The 23,812-nt window shown below is 52.5% G+C and overlaps 1 protein-coding gene across 1 annotated transcript in view; it reads left to right on the top strand.

Moving 5' to 3' along the window:
* Positions 1-2,647: 2,647 nt before the first annotated feature.
* CDH22 (cadherin 22) overlaps positions 2,648-23,812 on the top strand; it is a 53,483-nt gene continuing 32,318 nt past the window's right edge. Inside the window, exons 1-3 of the mRNA XM_062589517.1 lie at positions 2,648-3,196; positions 7,358-7,652; positions 19,738-19,857. Coding sequence (XP_062445501.1) covers positions 2,921-3,196; positions 7,358-7,652; positions 19,738-19,857 — 691 coding nt within the window. The 5' untranslated portion in view covers positions 2,648-2,920. The remainder of the gene's footprint in view (positions 3,197-7,357; positions 7,653-19,737; positions 19,858-23,812) is intronic.

Below are 23,812 nucleotides of genomic sequence, written 5' to 3'. Positions count from 1 at the left end.
GATGCTGAGTCTGCCCCGGAGCTGCATGAGCAGAGGTGGGGTATTCCTCCCACACTTACTGTCTTCCCCACGCGTTGGCCTGAAGCCCTTTCTTTGGCATGCACTTCTGCTAGCCATTTTATTGATACCTCATGCTGTCTGGGAGACTTGCTACAAAAACATGAATTTCCTGGATGTGAGAGAGACTGGCCATGGCAGCAAAGCTCTGAATCTTGTAATATACATCTTCTATGTATCTTCATGTGAGACAAAACAGGTTTGTGTGTTCTGTTACTCACAGTCTCTTGCTCCGAAGCCTGCTGCAGGTGGGGCAGCCTCTATTCCTTTGCCTCAGAACAGGGACCCTTGTATGTGTAAGGGTTTGGTCAATGAAGGGTGCAGTTGCTTTAGACAGTGACAGTTCTCACTAGAAGGGAACGAGTCAGTCCACATTACTCCTGTGCAGATCAGCTCACTCTCCTAGAAGCAGCCTCCTGTGTTAAATATTTTTGGCTGTTTGATTACAGGCATTCTTGCCAGATTGGCAAGAGCACCTGGTCCCTTTGCAGCAGTGGCAAGAATTGCTCGTGCATAGGTAGGGATGCCCAATGGCAGGACGGAGTTTTATTTTCCATTGTCAATAATGTTATGTGGTTGGGGGGAGATGTCTTAACGCACATCCTGTTTTGACTTTGCTTGCACTGAACGAGCCATGACAGAGGAGTGGGGTGGGGGAGAATGTCAGTGCCTCTGCACTGTAATTTCTAGCATAACGCACTGGAGACCTTGCGCTCCGTGGAGCGTGAACTGCACAGTGCTTGCATGTGTGAGAGCTGATGTGCATGTGTGCATGGAATATAGCATGTGCATATGGAGGAAAACTGGTACATGTAAACCCAAATGAGGCATGCATACAGACAAATAGAGTGCTAGTGTTTGAGTGCTCTCAGGTGTGCACATGATGAAATGTGGATGTGAGCTGTGGTATGTGAGCTGTGGTGTATGAGCATGCACCTTGTGCACTGAATATGGTCCATGAATAGCACTGAATGATGTTCGCACTCCCTCATGTCTAATGCTCTGTGTTTCTTTGCAACTGTTTCTCCAGACAAGGAAATGCAAAAATGGTGTAGCTTGTTGGATGCTCTGGGAATGTTTCCTGTTAGTGTGGCCACACTAGAGGAATGGCAAGTTCAGGGAAGGGTTAGGGAAATATCTCCCAGCTGCTGCTGCCAGGTAAACAGGGCTGTTTGGGGGTCATTGAGGGGGCTGTGCAGAGTCCAGTTCCCTTCTCTGGGGAGTAAATAGCTATCTAGTACTTAATGCACATAGTCCAGAATAGCCCCCCTCTCTGCCTCTGTCCTCTATCCCCTCCTATTTAGAGTAAGAGACAACAGGAGATATACTCACACTTTCAACAGTTCAGAGTTGCTCATGAGCAGTTCTGGTGTGGCTGGTGTCAGCTTTGGTGGCAGCGTGGGGTATTGCTGCTGCAGGGAGAGGTGGACACTGGGTGCCTATCCCCACCTCTTGATCTGATCCCTCTCCCCAGATGTGCACTGAATACAACCCATTCCTGGCCACAGGTTTCATGTCTCCCTCCTCAGTGCTCCAGACTGCCGTGAAACTCAGTCTATAGTCCTTCCTGCAAAAAACTTAAGCCTTGAATTCAGCCAGGTGGTGAATCTTTGAACAGATGCTTCTCTCCTAGTCCATTGGTGCAGAAGTGAGATGCCAGGAAAATGAGACTAGTGGCAGTGGCTGGACTGCCAGCAACTCCCACTGTTGGGCCCTGGTATCTCCTGGAGGGAGCCTTGCCCATGTACACAGGCCTGGAGCAGTCTGGCCAGTGCAGTGCCAGTGGCACCTGGGCAGCAGCAACCCTCTGCCCACAGTGGAGAGTGTGCTCAGCCTGGGCAGCACTGACAGTGCTGCTGTGTGTATGTCCCCTACCCCCCAAACCCAGGCAGCACTGATGATGCTGCTGCACATGTCCCACCTGCAGTGGTGACCCTCTGCCTGTGGTGTGGTGCGGCATGTGCCCCCACCGTGCATGGGTGGCACTGCAAGGAGGCAGCTGTGTGCTGAAGCTGGAGCTTCCCTGCTCTCAGGGCCTTGCTAGAGCTTGAATTTCCATAGTGATGATTAGTACCATTTATTGCCCTCCTACTGGTGTTTCCAGCTCTTAGAGCACAGTGGACTAGGCTCTGGTGTGGAGCACCATGACACTGGGGGCAGCGTTAGGGCATGTGGAGCCCAGCTCTTGCACCACCACTGATACCTTGGCCTTTTCTAGGCTCCTGGAGATGCTGCCAGCCTCCCTGCGCCTGCCTGTGTGAACCGGTGGAGGATGAATATGACTGGCATTGGCTGGGCAAGGGACCTTCGCCAGGTGCGGGGATGCCACCCCACTGAAGACAGGTGTTACAAATGTGAGCAGAGCGCACATTGCGGGCCCTGGGCTGCAGGACCCCTTGCCTGGGAGTGCATGGCTGCTGCAGGATGGGCAAGCAGTGGCTGCTGAAGCTCACTCCGTTAACTCCTCTGTGAAACATTGCCAGAAGAGCTTCCGCTCGCTTCTTGAGAGCGACTGTCCCATGTGGCTGCATGCAGCCCCCGCCTGCTGGAGGTGGGCGACAGGTTGTGACCCTGTTCCCCAGCAAGACCGCTGAGCAAAGTGGTGCGGCCCTGCTCCTGGGACATGCCGGCTGGGAGACTCTTCTCTGGAGACTCAAGTGCAGCCTGTGAGGCACCAGCACGGATTGCTCTCATGCTAGCGGTGGAGGGTGTGGGACGCCTCTTGTCACAGATGCAACTCTAGCCCTGCTGGGGCAGGAGCGCTCTTGCTGCAGGACGTGAGGAGCAGCAGGGACGGGGATGCTCTACATGGACTAGTGAGCCCCACGCTGCTGGTGTAGACTTTTCTCCTCCTCCCCAAAGGATGCCCGTTGCCTGTCCAAAATCTACTACCTGTGCAGCCTGCTGGAGTGTGATGGCGAAGGGTCTACAGGGCTTCCTGTGGACTGTGCTTCTACTGTTCTGTGCTGTGCCACCACCAGGGGCCTGGGCTGCACAGATGGAGGTGGGGGGGCCTGGCCTAGGGCAGCCAGGGGCCCCTGCACTGCTGGCTGGTGGCAGAGTAAAGCGTGGCTGGGTGTGGAACCAGTTCTTTGTGGTGGAAGAGTACACGGGCACGGAGCCACTATACGTGGGGAAGGTAAGGTAACCTCAGTATATCTCCATGGGGCTGATAAACCCATGGCAGAGCTGGGTGGGCTGGTGGCTTGGTCAAGCCTGGGAGGTGGGGAGAGGGCCTGCATGAAGGCTACTCACGGGCCTGGTGGAAGAAGTGGAGAGAGCAGGAGCTCTGTCTCTGCTGGAGGGGCTCATGAGATTAATGTGCCCCCAAAGCCCCCAGGGCAGGAGCAGACCAAAATTCCCACCTGCAGTCTTCTAGCTGTGTGCCGGGTTCCCGTAGTGCTTGGGGTTAGTGCAAGAATGGCTGTTCTTTGGGTGATATGGGTGTGGTGCAGAAGGATCAGCCCATGTCTGTGGGGGGGGGCCTGATGGGCTGGAGCAGATGTGTGGACTGGTGGGACCAGCATTTACTTGTGCTTGGGAACAGAAGTGCTGCTGTTGAATCAAGCGCCCTTTGGCTCCAGGAGCAGATACAACCTCAGCCACTGCTGTCCCGGAGGTGGCCCTCTCCATGCTCCTGTACTCCCTTCAACATGGGTGTGATATTCTGGATTTTGTTCCCAGCCTTCCCTGAGTTTTGTTCTGGTCCCTGAAGGATTGTGCTTGTAGGGATGGGCCCTGTTTGACCTGTGGGTGACAGTGGCCATTTCTTGGTCAACCTTCTGTGCAGAAAGGGCTGGCAGAGTAGATGTCTTGCTCTAGTCACTGCATGGAAATCCTGTTTTTGCTTGTGGCCAGAGTGAATTTGTTGCAGGATTTATGCATTTCTGGTCTGACCTACATGGGGCAGTGTGGAAGACCCTTGGTATGGGGGTTTGGGACCTGAAGGGGCTCTGAGGCTCCATGCTGGAGATGGAGCTTTCCTGTGGGCTTTCCAGGAGTAATCCCCACCAGAACTTTGCTGTGGGAGCTCCTGGGGGCCAGTGGGGAGCTGTGTGGTTTTGCTGTGCTCTTGAGGCAATGCTACGCTGGACTCTGCACAGGGAGCGGCCTTGGGGCTGCTGGCTTCATCCCTTTCCAGGAGGTGGGAAGGAGCTGTGTTACGGCTCCCATGTGCTCGGAGGGCGTGTGGTACTTGTGCAGTGATGAGGCAGTGTTGGCCATCGGGAGCAGCACGGAGCAAAGTGCTGCAAGCCACCTGCAGCCGGCCCAGCAGGGACACGGACTGTTCCCAGAGGAAAGTGGTGAAGAGCACACCCAGCAGAGTTGTCTGGCCTCAGCCACGTGGCTGAGAGTCTGGAGAAGGCTTGAAAATGGGCTTCTTGGCTAGGGGCCAGGTGGGTTTTCAGCAGTGATTTGTGTCCATTTCAGCAGACGCTCAAGCCGCACTCCTCCGTGATGATGCTGGATGCAGTTACAGTTAATTCACAGCTCCCCTGGGAAGTGACTCGAAGCATCAGGGCCTGTCAAATTCCAGAGGTAGCCTAGCAACAGCTTCTTCTCCAAAATGAACCCGGGAACCTAAAACTAACCCATTTTACGGCCCTTTCCCCATCAGTCACCATGTCATCTGCCAGCTCAGGATAAACAGCTGTGTTACACCAAAAGCAATTCCCTGTAAACCTTACTCCTGGGACTTGAGACCTACCAGGACTAGGTGCCCCCTGGGACCGGGAGGAGCTGCTCCCCACCGGCCACTGCACTACCAGGAGAGGGGCTGGGTGGCCTCTGGCACTGTTGTGCTGTGCCATGCCATGCCTCCCATGCTGCGTGAGCCTGGGGCTTCCGGAGCACCCTGCACTGCTGGACTCGCCCTCCTTGGGCGTCTCTTGTACACCTACGTGTGCTCTTTGAAGGGCCAATACTATTTCCATAAAATCTGGGCTCTCCAGCTAATCCTTCTTCTGAACTGTAATTTCCCCTGAGGCTGCTGTAAGTTTGATGTGGATTTTTTTTTTTTAATAGAATTATGGGGTCGGCACTAGTTACAAACTTTTGCATGTGGACAGATCTATTTTAGATAGAAGAGAGGATTAAAGGGGAAAAAAGCAGATTTAATTAAGTTGCTAATATTTAAAGAAAATTGATGAACTCAGGCTTCATGTGTTGGAGCAAACAGAGTGCGCCTTTATTATGGGCTAGTTTTTGTTTGATTTGCTTTCTTTTCCAGCCTCAGTTGGTTTTTACTTGTGTATCTGTGCTTTCTGTTTAATCACTTTTAATAAGGAATAAGTATTCCACATTCCTTATGTGAACCTCTGTTCACATTTAATTTTGATTTAATTAGTAGGAAGTAATTAATGGCCTCATAAAATTCCTGGTTTTAGCCCTCCAGGACAAGGAAACCATTCTGCTGTTTAGCAGACTGAACAGATGACAGGCTTTCTTGCACCTTCCAGATGGCCCTGGCCACTGTGGACTTGCTTGTCCTTGGTGGGGCTGGATGGCCACCAAACTGAGCACCCGGATCCCTCCCAGGAGGAGCACTCCTGGGTGCGAGGTCTCTTTCACTCGCTGCAGTGCTGCCCACTGGTGCCGTGGGAGCTCGGATGGAGGGCGCCGCGGAGCAGCACAGCTCTGTCCTGCTCTGCTGACGGGAGCTGGTCCTTCATGCTGCTACCTGGTGCGGCGTCGCGCCAGTGAGCCGTGAGCTCGCCCTGGGAAGAGCCTCCATGGGAGATGGCCCGGGCCCGCACTTTGAGACATTCCCCTTAGACTGCGTAACTGTAGTCAGTTATGCAGCCCTCCCCCATTAGTTGTTGTTTAGCCAAGCAGGGCAGATTTAGCTCTTTTAATCTTCCCTTGTAAATCAATCTCTGCAGCCCCTTGAGCCCAGGCTCCATTTTTCTTCCTGGCTTTCCAGTTCGCGGGGATGCTGGTAACTGCTCTGAGCTCAGTTAGCACTGAGCAGATATGTGAGGAGGATGTGCTGAGAGCTCAGCGTGGTCCTGGGGAAAGTGCTGGGGGCTTCTTTGGGCTAATTGCTCATCAGGAGCAATTGGTGTTCAGCCAAGAAGTGCCAGGTTTCCGTAACCTCTGCCATACGGACCGGGTGCCCCTCTTCCTTCCCAAAGAGCTCCCTTCCAGATGGAGTAGGAGCGAGGCTTAGGGAGAGGGTGGTAACGCAGTGAGTGGGTCCGAGGCGGAGCGTCCCGCCAGCTCCTGGAGCGGAGCGGGGCTGGCCCGGCTGGTCTGCGGCCAGGCGCTGGAGTGAGCTCCCTTGCAGGTGACGGTCCGCTTCCCGGGCCTGCCTGGGAAGTAGCATGTAGATGTTGTGCAAAGTGCATTGAATTCTCAGGTGTGGGTCTCTAACTTGTGAAATAAATATATAAACTGTATCTAACAAGACAAATATAATGAAGGCATCGTAAAAAGAGGCAGCTCTGGTATAAATTCTTGCTGGTGGAGCTGTATGTCTGAAAGGTGGATTATAGAACTGCAGTTTGGAAGATTGAATGGCCCATAAACATTTTCATATTTCATTAGCCGATTAATGGACGGCTTTTTTCTTTCTTTTTCCTTTTTTTTTTGGGGGGGGGGCAACTTTGCTGATTCTAAGCAAAAATCGAAAGGAGCAAATGAAGGAAGCTGATGAAACCTTCCTGGGGGCTTGTCCCGTTATGGATCATCCCAATTAATGCCCGTGCTGCTCTCTGTCAAGATGCATTCAGCCTGTCCAGTTACTGTTAATAGATTTCTCATAAGTAGCTGGATTGCAAAAACCTCATAACTCAGTTTAATGCCACCAATAAAATTACCTCTGGACGTCTGGCCTGGATTCCAGTCAGCTCCTCATCCCTGGGGAGCTGCTGTTTACCCTTTCTTTTCCTAATTTCATATATTGTGTTAATTGGAAAACAAAGAGGAAAATGGCTACAAAAGCATCTTCCCCAGGGTCCGTTCCTCATCCTGAGTTGCCCCGTTCCCCTGGGGGTCCCAGGCGGGCTGCGCAGGGAGCACAGCCGCTCTTGGCAGGGCCGACGGTGCTGGAGGGTGTCCATGGCTGGGCAGAGCCGGGCGGCCGGAGTAGCGTCCCCCACCGTGGGGTGCAGCTGCCCCGTCCCCTTGGCATGGGGATGCCACCGGCTCATCCTGCCCGTGGTGCCTCTGGCCTTGCCATGGGGATCATCTGCTCGGCCGGGGCACGGCGGGTGCCGCTAGTGGTGGGGGTGGAGGCAGGAGCAGGGGTTGGGGCTCCCTGCGAGGACCCCGCTCGGACCCTTCCTCTCTTTCCTGGCAGATCCACTCGGACTCAGACGAGGGGGACGGCTCCATCAAGTACACCATCTCTGGGGAGGGCGCGGGCACCATTTTCCTCATTGACGAAATCACGGGGGACATCCATGCCACCGAGCGCCTGGACCGGGAGCAGAAAACCTTCTACACTCTGCGCGCGCAGGCCCGCGACCGGCAGACGGACCGGCTGCTGGAGCCCGAGTCGGAGTTCATCATCAAGGTGCAGGACATCAACGACAGCGAGCCCCGCTTCCTGGAGGGGCCCTACATCGGCAGCGTGGCCGAGCTCTCCCCCGTCGGTAGGCCGCGGGCACGCTGCGAGGTCGGCTGTAAATCCCGGGGCTTCCAGCTGAGACCGGGGCTGGGCCGGCCAAGAGGGAAAAATAAATAAGGGGGCTTAGGGAAAAGAAGTGAATAAATCCTCTGAGCTGATTGCCGGGCTGCAGCTGTGCGCTCGGCTCCGTCCCTAACTCCTGCCCGGAGCAGGGTCGAGGAGGCGCCAGCTGCTGCGTGCCCGGGCTGGTGCTGGCCTGACTTGGGGGGGGGGGGTCATGGCTGCCGGGTCTGGCTGGGCCCAGAGTACTGAGAGGGGCACGGCCCCCAGGTCTGGCTGGACCTGACTGGGGGGGGGGGGGTCATGGCTGCCGGGTCTGGCTGGGCCCAGAGTACTGAGAGGGGCACGGCCCCCAGGTCTGGCTGGACCTGACTGGGGGGGGGGGGTCATGGCTGCCGGGTCTGGCTGGGCCCAGAGTACTGAGAGGGGCACGGCCCCCAGGTCTGGCTGGACCTGACTGGGGGGGGGGGTCATGGCTGCCGGGTCTGGCTGGGCCCAGAGTGCTGAGGGGGTGCATGGCTGCTGGGTCCAGCGGGGCCCAGAGTGGGGGGGGGACATGGCCATCAGCTCCGGGTTGGAGCAGGCCCTGGCCCACCTGCCCGTGTTGCCATGCAGTTCCTGTTGACTCCACAGTGCCAGTGAGCTTTTGCCCTTGGCTGAGATCAAGGAACTCGTGTCGCGTGTGGTGCAAGCGTAGCTTCCCCTGTGTTGCTGTGAGCCTGCCCTCCCCAGGCGCCTCGGAGCACATGGACAGCCCTACCCTAGCACGCTGAGCACCAGCGGCCCCCGCTGCAGGGGCGACATGGGGCGAGCTCAGCACGGAGGTGACACGGGAGCCGCAGTACTGCTGCCCCCGCTGCCCGTGCCAGGCCCACAGCAGGCTGCCATGCAGCCCTGGGCTCCTGGAAAGGCACCTGGCTGGTTGCGCTGCCCCATCCCCAGGTGTCACACTGCCCTGTCCGTGCCCGGCTGTTCATTATCCCCTGTCTCCCAGCTGTGGCATGCAGCAGGCATTGCGAGCGGAGCTATAAATCACTGCTCTCCAAAGGCTGCATCAAGGTAAGAAACAGCCTGCAAAAGGCTGACTGACATCGAAGCTAAGGCAGGTCCCCTAAGAGTGTCAGCACAGGGAGGAGTGCACTTGGAGAGCAGGGCTGTGCCCCCAGCAGGGCGAGTGCCCGATCTGGCCGAAGCAGCATTGAGGGGCTGAGTGTGTGTGGGGGTGCTGGCATTTCCGCAGCCTCAGGATCGAGCTTGGGCTCTGTCATTAATGCTCAGTGTATTGCAAGACTGGTGCATGGCCTCCAGCAGGTGCAGATGTGCAGGAACTGCCTCTTCCGGAGGACCTACTACTGCCTGGATTCCTGTTGACTGATGGAGAGCGAGCTCTCTTGAGGCGTCCTGAGCTCTCCTTTCTCCTCCATTTCCCTGCACAAATCCTCTCCCAAGTCAAACAGTGACCCCTTGAACTACAGCCATGTGCTCCTGGAGAAATGAAAGCCAGCATGTGGGCAGTAAAGCAAGAGGCATCCTGTTCCCAAAGGGAAGAAAGAAATTAATTTAATCTATTTTGCTTGAACAACTTTTAAAAAGGAAGGAATTCTCAACTCTGAGTATTAGACAAGGATCCCAATTCTTTGAAGATCACTAACAATTATGGAGCTGCCTGATCACAGACTGATGTGAACAAGACATATCAAAGGAGACAGTGTCTATGCGAAATTGGAGATCAGAAGGAGAAAGAAACACGGTTTCAGAACATGAAAGGAGGCGATTCCTGCAAATTAAAATACTCAGAGGTTAGAGAAGTGTTTCAAATGGTGTGGGATGTGCTTCCGAGCTGGATGCTCGCTCTGAGCTGGAGCTCAGAGTCTGTTCTGCTTGCCAAGCTGAGATCTGCCTGCCTGAAACACCCTTGTAGTGGGGACTTCTGTAGCCTGACCAGCCTGGGGGAGTGCAAGGCACTCTGCTCAAGCAGCCTGGCCCTGAAGGTGGCCCAGCTAACAGGGCATGGAGGGCCTCACACAGCATCTTCAAAGTTGCTGCCACATAGTCGTTGGCATGAATACTGAGCTGGAGAGCATCCATTTGCGGCTCCTGGGAGTCCCCCACTCCCTATGTGCTGTCCCTCAGCTTACCAGCGCTTTGCCCAGGAACAGGTAGTGCAAGGGATGAGACATACAGCTTGCGAAAGCATTAAGCAAGGCAGCCTGAGAAGTAGCTCTCTGCTGAATGCTCTGAAAGAAACCTGACGTGTTCCTCACCTGTGGCCCTGATCAGCAGTGCAAGGTGTTGGATACAGTGGGAGATAGCAAAAACTGAACCACAGGAAGTTCTGCCTGAATATGAGGAGGAATTTCTTCACTGTGAGAGTGACAGAGCACTGGCACAGGTTGCCCAGAGAGGTTGTGGAGTCTCCTTCTCTGGAGATATTCAAGGTCCACCTAGATAGAGCCATGTCTAACATGCTCTAGGTGACCCTGCTTGAGCAGGGAGGTTGGACTAGATGATCTCCAGAGGTCCCTTCCAACCTTATCGTTTCTGTGATTCTATGGGGCTGATCATTGGCCTGGTGTGTGAGGTTCAGCTCCAGGCACTATAAAGAAGGGCTGAAGATGCAGACTGAGGGCTGCTGCCTGGGGTTGCGGAGGGAGGTGGACTTCAGGACTTTGTTCTTGGTGAAGTGCACAGGGAGTACCCTGCAAGGTCTGTCCTGCTAGGAGCTCTCCTTTGTGATGTCCAGGCCTGGTGTGGCTGTAACTGTGGCTTTGCTGTTGTTGGTTATAGTTCTGAGACAGGTAGATCATCTCTCCTGGATCCGAGGGATATTTCTGTAAGAGCTGATGTAGGAGTTACCCATTCATGCCAGCTGGTAGAGGGGAACACCAGGAACAGTCAGGCAGGGGCAGGAAGGTTGAGCAGCTTGTAGAAAGCTGGATTACCTCTTGCATCAAGGACAAGAGACTTGCAGGAGGGTATATCCAGTCTTTACTTGGTTTGGGTGCAGGTGTTTTCCCAGATTGCCAGTGTCTCTGATTGAACTGTGTCTTCTGCTGGGGAATGGGCTGGATGGGGCACTCTCAGGGAGCAGGGACGTTCTGCAACTCGGAGCATGTTTGCAGAGAGCTGTTGTTCACTCCCCATCTCTGCTGCTCTGACAGCCTTTGCTCTGCAACTCAGCTGGACAAGCAGAGGGTGACCTGCTTCCTCCTCCTCCCCTGTTCCTGCTTCCCAGCCCTATCTCGGGCTTGTGCCTATGACCGGTGAGTGGGTGGTTTTCCTCTTGCTCACAGTAGCTGTCAGCTGCAGCTCTGTTCCCTGCCAGCAGCATAGTCCCATCCCCCAGAACTGGGTGCCTTCCTAGAACATAAAGAGGAATAAAACAAATGTGGCCAGATCAGCTCAGTGACAGTAAGAGCAGATCAAAGGACATTATTTGCATAATGAAGCAGTACTAATCGAGAGGGAAAGTCATTTGATTTCCCAATGTCTAAATGGGAATGACAAGTAATGAAAGAACCTCACAAACTCTCACTGAGTAGCTGGGACTGCTCTGCCTTAGAGCAAGGACAGCCCGTTTTGGTAGTGACAGCATACATGCTGCTTGAGACTATAAGAACAATTATGTTAGGGTGGACTGAAGACCTCTTTCTTCCAGGATCTTGCCTTGACAGTGGCCAAAAAGTGGATGCTTTTAGGGGAGTAAGGAACAGATAAGCCTTTGTGATGCTTTTCTTAATACTCTCCTAGCCAGAAGACGGCTTCAGTTTGGGGACTTCTTCAGTTCTACATGCTTTTCGTAAGTTTAGTTAACTTCAGTGTCTTTGTCTTTCATGAACTTATCCAGACTCAGCTTAAACATCTGCAAAGAGGAAAAGAAAAGTGTTTGCTGTTGCTCTCTGGTGGATCAAAAGTGGTGGATACAGGAAGTGGGCTGGAAGAGCTTGGGTCAGTGATGATAAAAGCAGAGTTAGGAATTTCTGAGAAGCTGAGATGGTTCTTTGAGCTAACCCTGGGCCATGGATCCAGGCTGAATGTATGCTATGCCCCTGCAGAAGTTAGTACCAGCCTCAGCTCTGTACTCCATGTGTGCACTGAGTTCTTGTACTTGGAAGGAGCACATCCAGAATGGAAGCTGAGTCAGCAGTCTTACCTTGGCTGCTTTGGCATAGCAGGATTAGTTGCAAGAGCAGGCTTCAAATGACTTTTTTCCAGAGACCTCATCTCATTCTGAGACTAATGGGACATTAGGAGAAAATAGCACAACCTGCTAAAGGATATTTTGCAGACAGCAGAGCTCAGTGTCCCTTTCCTTAATAGAGAGGTGGGCATAGACTTGAACAGCACAGTGCTGGCCAAAGTCAACTACTGAAGACTGCTTCAACAATGTTCAGGGATGCAGAGGTGAGGGACGCTGAAAAGTGAATGGAGTTGGTGCTGCGAGTGGAACTGACGTGAGGCTAGGCAGGAAAGGCGTCTGGAGCTGTGAAGTGGGAGGCGTCTCTATGGTCAGACTGCGGGCTATCCCTGCTCAGGGCCCTAAGGGCACAAGGGCTTGGTCCCTGCCCCAGAACTGGCAGCAGCTATTGGAAGTGTTGTGCCAGGCCTGTGTGGGCAGAGGAAGGCAGAGGCTGGTGGTGTGCTTGGGAGCACTGTTGCCAACTCACCCAGTACAAGTTGCAGCTCAGGGTGGCTTGCTGCAGTGCATGTGCTGGGGCTAGTCTGTCTCCAGGATGGGGCCCAAGCTGCAAACCCCTTTGCAGCCCCGTTGAAGTCCTTTCACCTCAAGAAGAAACTGGCCCAGAGCCTGCAGGCTACTCTGTGCTTGCATCCAAGACCTTGGCCTTTGCTTGGGTGCCCCGGTGCAGATCACTCCAAAATGTACAGCTTGAGCAGACTCTAGAATGCAAGGAAGAGACCTGGAGCTGCAGAGAAGGCAGGACAGAAATCACCAGGGACACAGTCAGCTGTCTGGGAACTGCAGGAGCTTCACCTTGTAATAGGAGATGCTAAAATTAGCTGTGTTTTGGGCTCCCTTCCGGAGCTCCCTGGGGTCTGCTTAGCAGCAGTCTGCCGCACACAGGCGTGAGCATCCAGTATGCTGCCTCCTGTATGAGATCTGCTGGTTGTGCAGAGTGGGTGTTGCAGGCCTGAACTTACTTTTGGGCTGGCCAGGGGAGCCTGCAGCAATGGATGTGGGGAAATGTGCATCCTTTCATCAGAACCGTGCTGCTGCCTTGCTGCATTTTGCTCTCCTTATTTCTGTGTGCTGCCAAGTCCAGATTAGAGATGATCTGGTTGTGCAGACAGAAACTTGGAGTCAAGCTCTGACTCCAGCACAAAGCTGGCTGAATGCAGAAGTGATTATTGTGAAGAGAAATTGTTTAATCTCCACATTGAAAACAGAAAAAGACTTTGTTTAACATGCAGCCAGAACATTTGTAGGCAGTCTGAGGGATATATATATATATATATATGTGTGTGTGTGTGTGTGTGTGTGTGTGTGTGTGTATTTTAATAGAAAGCGCTCAAAAGGTTTGAATGTATGTTTGGAAGCTGCTGGGGTAGTGAGCTGGTATTGCCCTGCCCACTAACCTCCCTAACCCTTTCAGGGTTGCGCTCTCTGCGTCGCGATACAAGCTCTGAATCTGCACGTCGGAGTACCTGCTATACTCTTTCCTAGTCGCCACGTGTTGAGCCCCTTGGTGAACCTGTGCCTCCACAAATCTGGCGCTTTGGTTTGCTCTCCAAGACACTGTGCTTACCTGCCTGGTGTCAGGGAGAGGGATGTGTTTTCTAAAGGGTTTCTCTGGCCAGACGTCTCAAAGACGTCATTTCCTTAGTTGTGTGTTTGAGTAACTGCCATAGTCAGATTAGCTCCCTCAGGTTTGTCCTGAGGGACATGAGGGCTCTGCAGTGAATTCCTTGTGGGTCTGGTCTGGCTTTCTACCAAGCCAGAACGTTCCCGAGAGTGCAGGAAGCTCATTTCTGCTCCAGTAATTTTAAAGCTGCTCTAGTTTGTTTTCCTCCCTGATGTTCTGCCTGCTTGCTTCCAGAGTGCATCAGACACTGCATGTGTTGGGGCAAGATGAAAGCCACAGACTCTATTGTTTGTAAAATCTGAGCTGCCACCGCTATAGCACCCAGGCCCTTCAGATGAGAGTACTGACCTTTGACATCAGTCCAGGACATGTGGCTCTGCATGAAAAAGCACTGCTCTTAAGTTCAGCAGGGCTGAAATGATCCAGTGCTGCCAGGGAGCTGGCAAAAATTTGCACAAAAAGGTGATGCATGGCTCCAAGCAGGGGTAGAGAGTCTTCCATCAGCTCAGGATGGTGCTTAAGCCATTAAGCAAGGAAGTGCTGGAGGTGGCTCTGGCTGCTGTTTCCCCTGGGAGCACAATTGCCTCGGCCAGATTTGGGATTGTCGGGACTTTCTGAACATGGGAAGAGTGCTTAACCTTATCAGAGAAATAGGAAAGGGGCACGAGGCTGATGCTACCCCACTGTTATGGGCTTTTCTTGCTTCCTTTTAGGAGCAACACTGGGCAATATCGCTGCTTCTGTGAGGTCTCTGCTCCCTGCTGAGCTGGGGAGGTCCCTGTTGTGTTTGCCCACCAGCTGCTGACTCTACTATATATGCAAGATGTTAGAGCATATCTGTGTATGGTGGACCTGTTTCAGGGTCCTGCTCAGGGCTCTGTAGGAGTGAGGCTTTGTGCTGGGAGGCTGCTTCGAGGGGGTGTGCACCGGCTGCAGCCCCAGAGCTGGTTTGGAAAGCGGCTGGAGGCTCCTGTGTGCACCAGGAAAGATGTAGAGGCTGCAGGTGAGGAGGTGGCAGCCAAAGTCAATACATGTTGGCTGCTGCTACTTGTTTATCTCTTTGTAGGCCTGCAGCTTGGTTATATTTCTGTCCCTGGGGAAGTGATGGATCCCTTCACCTTGCTTGTAGATTCTGTGCAGGACCTCTTTGTTCTTAAGTGTGTTTGGAGTTTGCCTGTTGACATTTATTTTAGCTAAAAGAGTCTGGAGTCAGTGGCATAGTAAGTAGACTGGAGACATTAGCCTTCTGTGAGCAGGTGGAGAGCTACCTGCCACAATCCCTGATGGGAAACTGGCTCCCAGGGAAGACTTGGGGATGATGTAGGAGCAAAGCAGAGGCACACTGTGTCTGCTGTACAGGGCTCCAACTGGCCGTGCATGCAACCACCTGTCAAAGGTATCATGCTGTTCAAGCTCTGCATGTGCCACTGTGTTAGCAAAGCAGCATAGGCTAGTTCCTGGGGGAGATGGAGGGCATGAGGGCTCAGGGCTGCTTGAAGATTTGCTCTCCTCTGGTCTCCTGTTTCTTTGGCTGTGAACCGCTTCCATGTGGCCTGGCAGACCCCTGCAGGGATGCTGTTGGATGCCAGGACAGGTCTGCCTTGCTGTTTCAAAGGTGTTTTGTAGTGCCACAGGGCTGCAGAGCCCTACTTCATCAAAGCCAAGGGGCTAGGGCTGAGCTGCCACTTGCCTGGCGAGCCCCAGGCCGCTCTGGGACCATGTGTCGCAAAACTCTGCGCTCCCACTGCCGCAGTGAGAACAGCAGGGAAAGGGTCTTGTGGAGAAATGGCTCCTTAATTCTGGCAGCTCTGGGGGCAGAACCAGTTGTTGTGTGCTGGGTGCTTGCAGCCCTTCTCTGCGCTGCTGATCCTGGCTGCCTGCTGGTCACAGCAGAGATGGATTAATCTGTGGTTTGTGGACTCTGAGTCAGGGGTTGGCTGATGATCCAGCAGATCCCTGGGAGAGCTCAGGATGCAGCAATGGGGCAGCCCAGGCAGGGCCTGTGGAGCTGGTGGATGGCTGGCAGCCAGGATCTGTCCCCTTTCCCACACCCACAAGCCACAGCCACAATGGTGCGAGTCACCCAGCTGCTCTACAGAGGAGAAGCACTGTTCCTACACTAAGCAGTCCTGGGAAGTGAGGGTCGTGGCCCCTGCTCTGTGGGGGAAAATACAGTCTCTGATCTGCTGTGCTAGATTGCACCTTTGCAGAAGGAGAGTAAATTACAGTGAGTCTGACTCATTAATTTTTATGTAAATTATTAGTTTTCTCTGATACCTTGGGGTCAGCTGGCCACGGGGGGGACTAAGGTCTTTATCTTACTTTACGCATCTAAATTTCTGGATATGAGCTCAGGATTCCTGGTTATGGGATGTGAGTTGTGCGGCACATGTTTAGATTTTATTTATTGTATCTTTTATGGCTAAGGCAGATGCCGGGAAACGGTTGTACATGCTGTACTTGCAGTGGGCAGTGCTATGCTTGGAGAGCAGGGACTAATAACTGAGCGGGAGTAGGAGCCAGCGTTCCTAGGTTTCTGTCTTGGCAGGAGAAGGGAATGAGACCTTGGTGGTTAAACTGGAATTTAAGACCTTTGTTCTTCAGCTTGGGAGACAGAGAGGTGGTAGGGGCAGGAAAGGGAAAAGTGGAGATTAAGGTGGTACTGGAAATTAGGAGTCCTGACATCCTGTGGGTGACCTTGAGCAGGCTGCAATGCACCTTTGTACCTTGATTTCCAGTGGTGCAGACTGGGTTTAATGTTCCCTGCTTGCCTGGTGTTGCTTGTCTGTTAATGAGATGCTGCAAGGGCAGGTGGGGAAGGGCTGAGCGTTTGTCACCTTCAGAGTTGCTGGCTTCAGCCTGGGGGCAATATGCCATGTGCTGAGGGTGCCTTGCTGCCACACTGATGCTGCTTGACCTCCCCTCACTGCAGGGGAAAGAGCTGGCCCCAGAGCTGGGGCTCACACTGCGTAGGAGCAGATAGCCTGGACACCCACCCTGCAGCCCTGTTGTGACAGCACATGGAGGCAGTCAGCAACCTGAGGTGGCTCCTGGGGCTCCAGGAGCCTTGTGTGCTGATGCTGGAAAGCTGAGAACAGCCACCAGCCTGACAGCTTCAGGGGCATGGCCCAAAACCGAGACACAAAACTCGCAGAATCACAGAATGGGCAAGGTTGGAAGAGGCCTCTGGAGATCATCTAGTCCAACCTCCCTGCTCAAGCAGGGTCACCTAGGGCACGTTAGACAGGATCATGTCCAAGTGGGTTTTGAACACCTCCAGAGAAGGAGACTCCACAAGCTCTCTGGGCAACCTGTTCCAGTGCTCTGTCACTCAAACTCACCTCTGTGTGGGCACAGATCCTGTCCTCCCGTCAGACTCTGGCCCAGATGCGGTTTTGCAAAGCATTCAGGTAAATACTGGAACTTGAGGAGTATAGCTGTTTGGTAGGGATGGACGAGTAGGAAAATTAACGTAGCACTTTAGGAGAGAATGCATCTGCATGAGATGCAAAGCCTGGTGCAGACTTCTAGTGGCTAGCCCCCCTACTTGCTGGCACCTGCAGGGTGATGGCACTAACATGGCTGACATGGAGGGGGTGCAGCAAGTGGGCAAGGCAAAGTCCTTGGGGCACTTGCTCTGCCTATACGCATCCGGTCCTGATGCAGGTGATGCATACGTGTCTGCTTATGTACGTGTTGGTGTACTTTTTGTCCCTGAGGTGCCTAGGCAAGGGCAAGTGACTTGGAGTGTGAGAATATCTGTGCATGATCAGTGGGTGCTGGCCATGGTGAGGGTGGGTGCTACAGTGTGTAGGTGCTGGCCATGGTGAGGGTGGGTGCTACAGTGTGTAGGTGCTGGGGTGGGCACTGCCAAGGCCCTGGGCATGGTGTCTCAGCTGGCTGCTGCCAGGGTGAGCATGGAGGGAGGTCCTACCTGTAGCAAGGGTGGGACAAGTAGCATTTTGATTCTTGGACGTTGGCACCTGCAGCATTCCTGGCAGGGCTTCCCTACTGCGGTCAGGAGGGAAGTGCCGTGTCCTTTCCCTTCTCTGACCTCTTTCTCCTCCACTTTCTGATCAGCAAGCAACGTGAGCTTCCTGGGGAACATGCCAGGATGTCTGGGAAAAATATGCAGTGCAGGTGCTGGTGTGGTGGTGACCTGCCTTTGCTTGCTCTTGGTGAAAGGGTTGTATGAGGGCAAGATGGACACATGGAGGCCCAAGGAAGGGTGAGGAGGAGGCAGGCAAGACCATCCTGTGGAAATACGGCAAAAGCATTTCTAAGAAAAAGATTGCAAGCAGGAATCTAGTGTTGTCCAGTGTAGTCTGGACGTGCCTGGCAGAGATGCACCAGAACTTCACTGAAGACAGCAGGGCATAAATAAGTCAGCTGGAGCCAGCTTGTTGTTGAAGACTGATGAGGGGGATTCTCATGTTATTAGCAGAGCTGCAGCTCTGAGAAAATGGCCAGGAAGAATGAAAAGCAGCCATGCTAATAGTTTTTTTTTTTTTTTTTTTTTTTTTTTTTTTTTTTTTTTACCCTCTCCCCTTAGAGAAAACTCTTTCCAGGATGTCGGTCGCAAGCCAGATTACAGGGTAGCATGTGCCTCCCTACTACTGGCAGCTGCCTAGTTAATTCTACTGTCTCAAGTCTCCTGTGCGAGTCCAGGCTGGGCTGGTGCAGAACAGCTCTGGTCTCCTGGAACTACCAGCTGCTTGGCTCTGCCTTGGGCTTGGGTCTGCTGGGGGGGGGGTAGAGGAAGGCCATCTGGATGGTTTCAGCTCCCCTTTTGTCCTATTGTGAGATGTGGGACCAAAGGCTGCTTCTGGCTTGCTTTTGTGTACACCTCTGCAGCATTTGGGAACATGATGGTTCCCTAACTCAGGTGCTGGCAAGTAATAATAAGTCTGGCTCTGGGTTGTTCATGACGTGGGTCCAGCTGTGGCCAGCCTGTGACATTGTCTTTGCAGCACATTGGTGGAGGGGGCTGAGCCACATCATGGTACCTCTGGTCCTTGAGCTGGTGTTGTAGCAGCCCCAAGAGGTGCCTGAGACAGGGAGGAGTTGCTGGAGGCAGCGAAGTGAGCTGTGAAATGTTCTCTCCTGGCTCACTCAGTTAACTGCAGTTGCTATTGAGGAATTACCACCTTCTCTGTTAGCCTTGTCAGCCCTTGGCCATGATAGTATCTTGCAGCGGGGACTTTCATAGTCGCTTTGATGTTTCCTATGAGCAGTTCAGGGCTCTTCTCCCCATCCTGCCCTTCCTCCCACTGGGGAGGTGGCTGATGCCAGGACTTGTCCCCCTGAGAAGGGATCCTCTCAGTCTAGAGCTGGAGGTGTAACTGGGTAGCCTGTCCCCTGCAGATTTTCAGCTTAGCATCTCCTTTCCAGGGGTACCTGTAGGGAGGGATACACTTCTCTTCCTTCCTCCCTCTTATTGCTTCTGTAGCTCTCATCTCCTGTGCTCCTGGCCCTGTTCCCATGTCCTGGGTCCTGCTTTTTGTCAAATTGAACATGATGTCAAATTAAAGCCATCAGAGGAACAGTCGGAGTGAAGCACCCAGTTTAATGAGGCAGCGTTGAAAATCAATAACTTAATTGCAGCCATTTGATGGACTTTTATCCAATTTATAGTCCTCCTGCCATGCTACGTGTAGAGCATGAGGACGTGGTGCAGTGTCTGACTCTGGGAGGAAGCAAGTTCTCCTCTCCTTGCCCACAGCTGTGCTGCTGTTCAGACTGTTTGCTGCAGAGATAATGCTGGAGCAGCGATCAGGCCCTTGCCCATAGTCCCTCCATGGGCTAGAGTTGGCTGTAGGGCTCATGACAGTCAGAGAAGGAGCAGGTGTGGTGATAATGCCTTGTCCCCGAGTCCTTCCTGGAGGTCCCAGCAGAGACTGCCCACAGGAAAGTCTTAGCTGTTTGCCAGCTGCTGAGACCAATGATCTGCTGCTGAACAAGTCCTTCCCAGTGAGCACCTCTGAGCTGGCCCACGATCAGTCCCTCCTGGTGCTCTGGGACAAAAGGGTGTTTTCAGCCATTTTGGGGAAAACCTGGCTTCTCAGACCTTAGAGGGAAACATTGCTGCACTTGCATACAGCTATTTGCTCACTTCCATGAGCAGTGTTGCCCCTGCTCACCTATTCTTCCAGTCTTTGGCCCCTAGGTCTGTGCTGCTGCTCTTGCTTCCTTCCTACTTTTATGTTTTCCTCCTTGTTCCTGCTGCAGGCACATCTGTGATGCAGGTGATGGCATCTGATGCTGACGACCCCACATATGGGAGCAGCGCTCGGGTGGTCTACAGTGTGCTGGAGGGTGAGCAGCACTTCACTGTGGACAGTAAAACAGGTGAGCAGCTCCCAGCAGGCACCCTGGCTTGGCTGCGGCAGCCCAGGTGGAGCAGGTGGGAGACCATACCCTGGCCATGCACCTGCATTTGTGACCAGGCCTGCACCTTTATGCTAGGTGTTTGTGCTGGAGTCCCACCCTGTGTGCTTGAGGCATGGGCATTGCCTCATGGGTATTGGAGAAGAAGCACCGATGGCTACAGAGGCTGCTGCCTAGCGTGCCTGTGCAGTGCCCTCGCAGAAGCACCCTGGAGCAAGATCTGCTCTGAGCCTCAGTGCCCTGCCTCTACCGCCACCCACAGCTCTGTGCTCACTGCCCAGAGCAGGGATGTACCACAGGCACATAAAACCACGATGAGAAAGGTTTAAATACTACCAGAGGGCCCTTACCAAAGGCTGCATTGTTATCATCAGGGCTTTGATTAAAGGTAACACTTTAATTTAAGGATTGGTTTGTAAATGTTCTATTAATATTTAATGAAAGAACAGTAGAAACTGCTCTATTCCTTAATAACTTATAATAGAGCCTGTTGTAAAATGCATCTGTAATAAATCCCTAGCAGATGATGCTCTGACATACTGGTTAGAGTAGACCATAACCAGGAGATGTTGGGGTATATATTCTCCTTGCCTCCCAGGAGTGTGACTCTCATTACCTTTAATGGGAGCCTTGCAAGCTTGCTAGGGAGGGAAGACACTCAAATGCTAATAAGAGGTATTTAAGGCACAAAGCATGCAGTAAAGTACCCACAGTTTAATGAATAATCGTCAAAGGACAAGCTTGCTGGGTTGCTGTAGCTCTTGTTGGAAAGCTGGACAGTGAAGTCCACCCGCTCTGTTGCTGAGCACTGATGGCATAGGCTGAGGTGACCTAAACTGAAATGCCAAGTCTGTCAGACTGACCTGTGTCTGTGCTAGTAGTGATTTTTCCAGTCTATATTTATGTAAGTAAGAATAAAGTGAATTCAGAGGCTCCAGGGTAAGGAGAATGCCAGGAAGGTACATGTGCCTGAGAATGCGTCTATGAAGCCATGCGTCTCCTGATGTGCACAGGCAAGCCAGCTGCAGCTGAGCCTGTGTCACCAGTCCTGGCTGCTGTTGGAGGAGGGCTTAAATCTGAGGCAGCTCCTAAGCATTCCTGGCACCAATGCTTGGGGTATATAGTGGAAAACACTTTTTTTTTCTCTGCTTCCTGCAACAGCATTGGTGCTGCCATATTAAGGCGTAAACTAAAATGTGCCCTGTGGGCTGTGATGTGAGTTAATGTCACTCTGTGAATCCAAGCTTCTTGATTCCTTGACTTTTTGTGTCTTAATTCTCAAGCTAGCTGTTCATATGTAGGTGGGTTTGATTTACTGTTCTACTTGCTTGTGATGCATAAAAGCAAAACTGCTGACAGTCTGCAGATGAGCCCTCGGCCCCTCTCAAGCATGTCTGTTTCCAGGATATCTGTCTGCCAAGTTGGTGCTGAGGCTGACTCCTTGGTGCTGTCTGAGAGCTGCGGACAGCCAGTCGCAGCAGCCTCACCTGGGCTCCGGGAGCACCGTATGCAGTTCTGCTTAGCATGGCAGGACATGACTGCAGCCTGTCCCGCGTGGCTTGTGGTCTCCTGAATAGTGAGCTGTGTCCTTCTCCAACAGAGCTAGCCTGCGTGAGTGTGTTGCTCAAGGCAGCAAGCACAGGGCTTGGTGTGCCTCGCAGGAGTGCTCCTTCATCCTATCCTGCTGTGGTGGCAGCTGGTAGTCAGAGCATCCATTGGAGCAAACCTCATCCCACTTCCACCAAGTATTTGAATAGGTTTTTGTGCTACTATGTTGGAATCCTGGCTTGGCCCCTCTAGGTGGCCCAGCTTCTGCCCTGAGCATAAGATTTAATTTTCCATAGCAGCAGCGTAACTCTCAGAGCCACCGTTGTTATTAATGGCCATAAAAAGAACCATAAAAACCTGGCGTGTTACATTTCTTGTAATATATGATAATGAAGAAGAATTCATTTTCCTCTTTTGGTTCCGAGCTGCTTCTTCGCCTGTTTGCCCATGGCTCCTTCCAGCTTAGATTCTTTCTTCACCTTTACAACTGGGTCTTTCATGTTGTTCTTTGTAGTGCAGGTGTTGCCCAGTTGTGGCTTGCACACTTGGGTACAGGATATGGATGCTGTGTGTAGGTTGCTTAGTTTGTCTTCTGATCTTGGATGTTACTAGTTTTAGTATTCAGCTCCGGGAGCACCGTATGCAGTTCTACTTGGCATGGCAGGACATGACTGCAGCCTGTCCCACATGGCTTGTGGTCTCCTGAATAGTGAGCTGTGTCCTCTTCCAACAGAGCTGGAGAAGATTTTGGAGAACCCAAAGAGATTTGGGTTGAATGGAGCTTTCAAAGGCAGGATCCAAACAGGGTAACTGGAAAGACATGCTGCACATAAGTCCTACCATGCAATAAGCCCTGCGTTCCTGCACTGCCCAATGCCTTAGAAGTCTTTTGGTAGGGAGACTAACAACTAAATGTCTGTACTAAAGTAGTGGGAGCTGCAGAGAGGTGTACCCTGGTGTTCACCAATCCTTAGAGAATGATGCTAGTTACTGCAGCAGTGAATGACTGTAAATAAAAATTGCAAGTGATATGAGCTTTAGTTTTTTTCATATAATATGTCAGCTATTACCTCTTATGCTTTCTCGGAACTGAATTTCAGCTGCTGAAACTGTCTGCAGGTTTGTTTTCAAATCAGGTCCTAAAACCTACCCTGCGTGTGTTGAAGACATAAGTTGCCTTTTTTTTTAGTGTATGGATGTAGAGCTCTGTATGCACAAACTTTGGAGGTGAGATCTGCAGTGGCAGCTATATGAATATCCTGTGGGTTCCTTGCAATAGCCCGTTTGCTCACAGGCATCAGTTGTATTCTGGTTTGTGCTGCCTGCCTGTTCCTCCTCTGTTTGCAGATAGGGTGCAGCTGATCTTCATTTGCTCTCTGTAGCATCCAGATGAGTTGTGTTGCACTGTTACGGGGCTGCCATGCTCCAGTTGGAGGAGTCTGCTTTAATAGTAGTGAACATGTGTGTGCACTGCAAAATGTTCTGTACGGCACTGTGGTGAGATGCTCACATCCTCTGAGAAGTGTGCCTGTAATGGCAGCTTTTAGGTGTGACCTGACAGCTTTCTGGTGTGGCAGTTCAGAGAAAGAACTATTTCACTCTGGTGCTCTGACTTTCTGCTCTCAGCTTGGTGATTTGCAGACCCTAGCAGCATGATGCTGGGGAGCGGTGGCAGCAGGGCTGTACACCAACCACCGGGTACCGCAGAGCTGGGGCGCGATCGACAGCAGCATGTCTGAGCAGCGTTTGTGGCAGCTAGCCTCCCCCTGCTCCTGATGCAGCAAGCCCTTCGCTGATTTTGCTTGGAAACTGCCATGGCACTTCAGCCATGAGTGGAGGGTACTGGTGCACTGAGCATGCTGCTCCAGGCCCTGGCTTCAGGGAGCCTTTCTGACTCCAGCAAGCTGCAGTCTAGCCATGGGGCAGGCTAAGGGCTGCAAAGGCTATGGTGGGGTGTCAAGCTCTAGCTTGGTGCAGGCAAAGGTCCCAAGCTGCAAACTGGAGTTTGCAGTCATTCATCTCCTAGCTCCAGGAAGCTCCACAAAGCTCCCTCATAATCATACTTTCCAGGCGTTGAGATGTGCACAGGGAGTATATGACTTCCAATGCATTTATGTGAGATGAGAAATCAGTGTGCATTTAAATTTGCAGACCAACCTTTGCATGTTGCTTTTAAGGTGAAATTCTGAAAATCTGTCATTTTGCTGTATGTAGAAAAAAGGCAGAAGGACTCAGAAGGCTAATTGAAATGCAATCTAGTATTTATTATTTTTAAAAAAATCATGAGTTTTAGGCCTGTTTCATGATTTGGAGACTTAACTGGCAAGGGCTCAAAGAGAGAGGAGAGGCTCAAAGCCCCAGGGAGAGC

This window comes from Rhea pennata, chromosome 16 (genome assembly GCF_028389875.1).
Source record: "Rhea pennata isolate bPtePen1 chromosome 16, bPtePen1.pri, whole genome shotgun sequence".
NCBI classification, from domain to species: Eukaryota; Metazoa; Chordata; class Aves; order Rheiformes; family Rheidae; genus Rhea; species Rhea pennata.
This window is presented reverse-complemented; position numbering and strand designations above follow the sequence as displayed.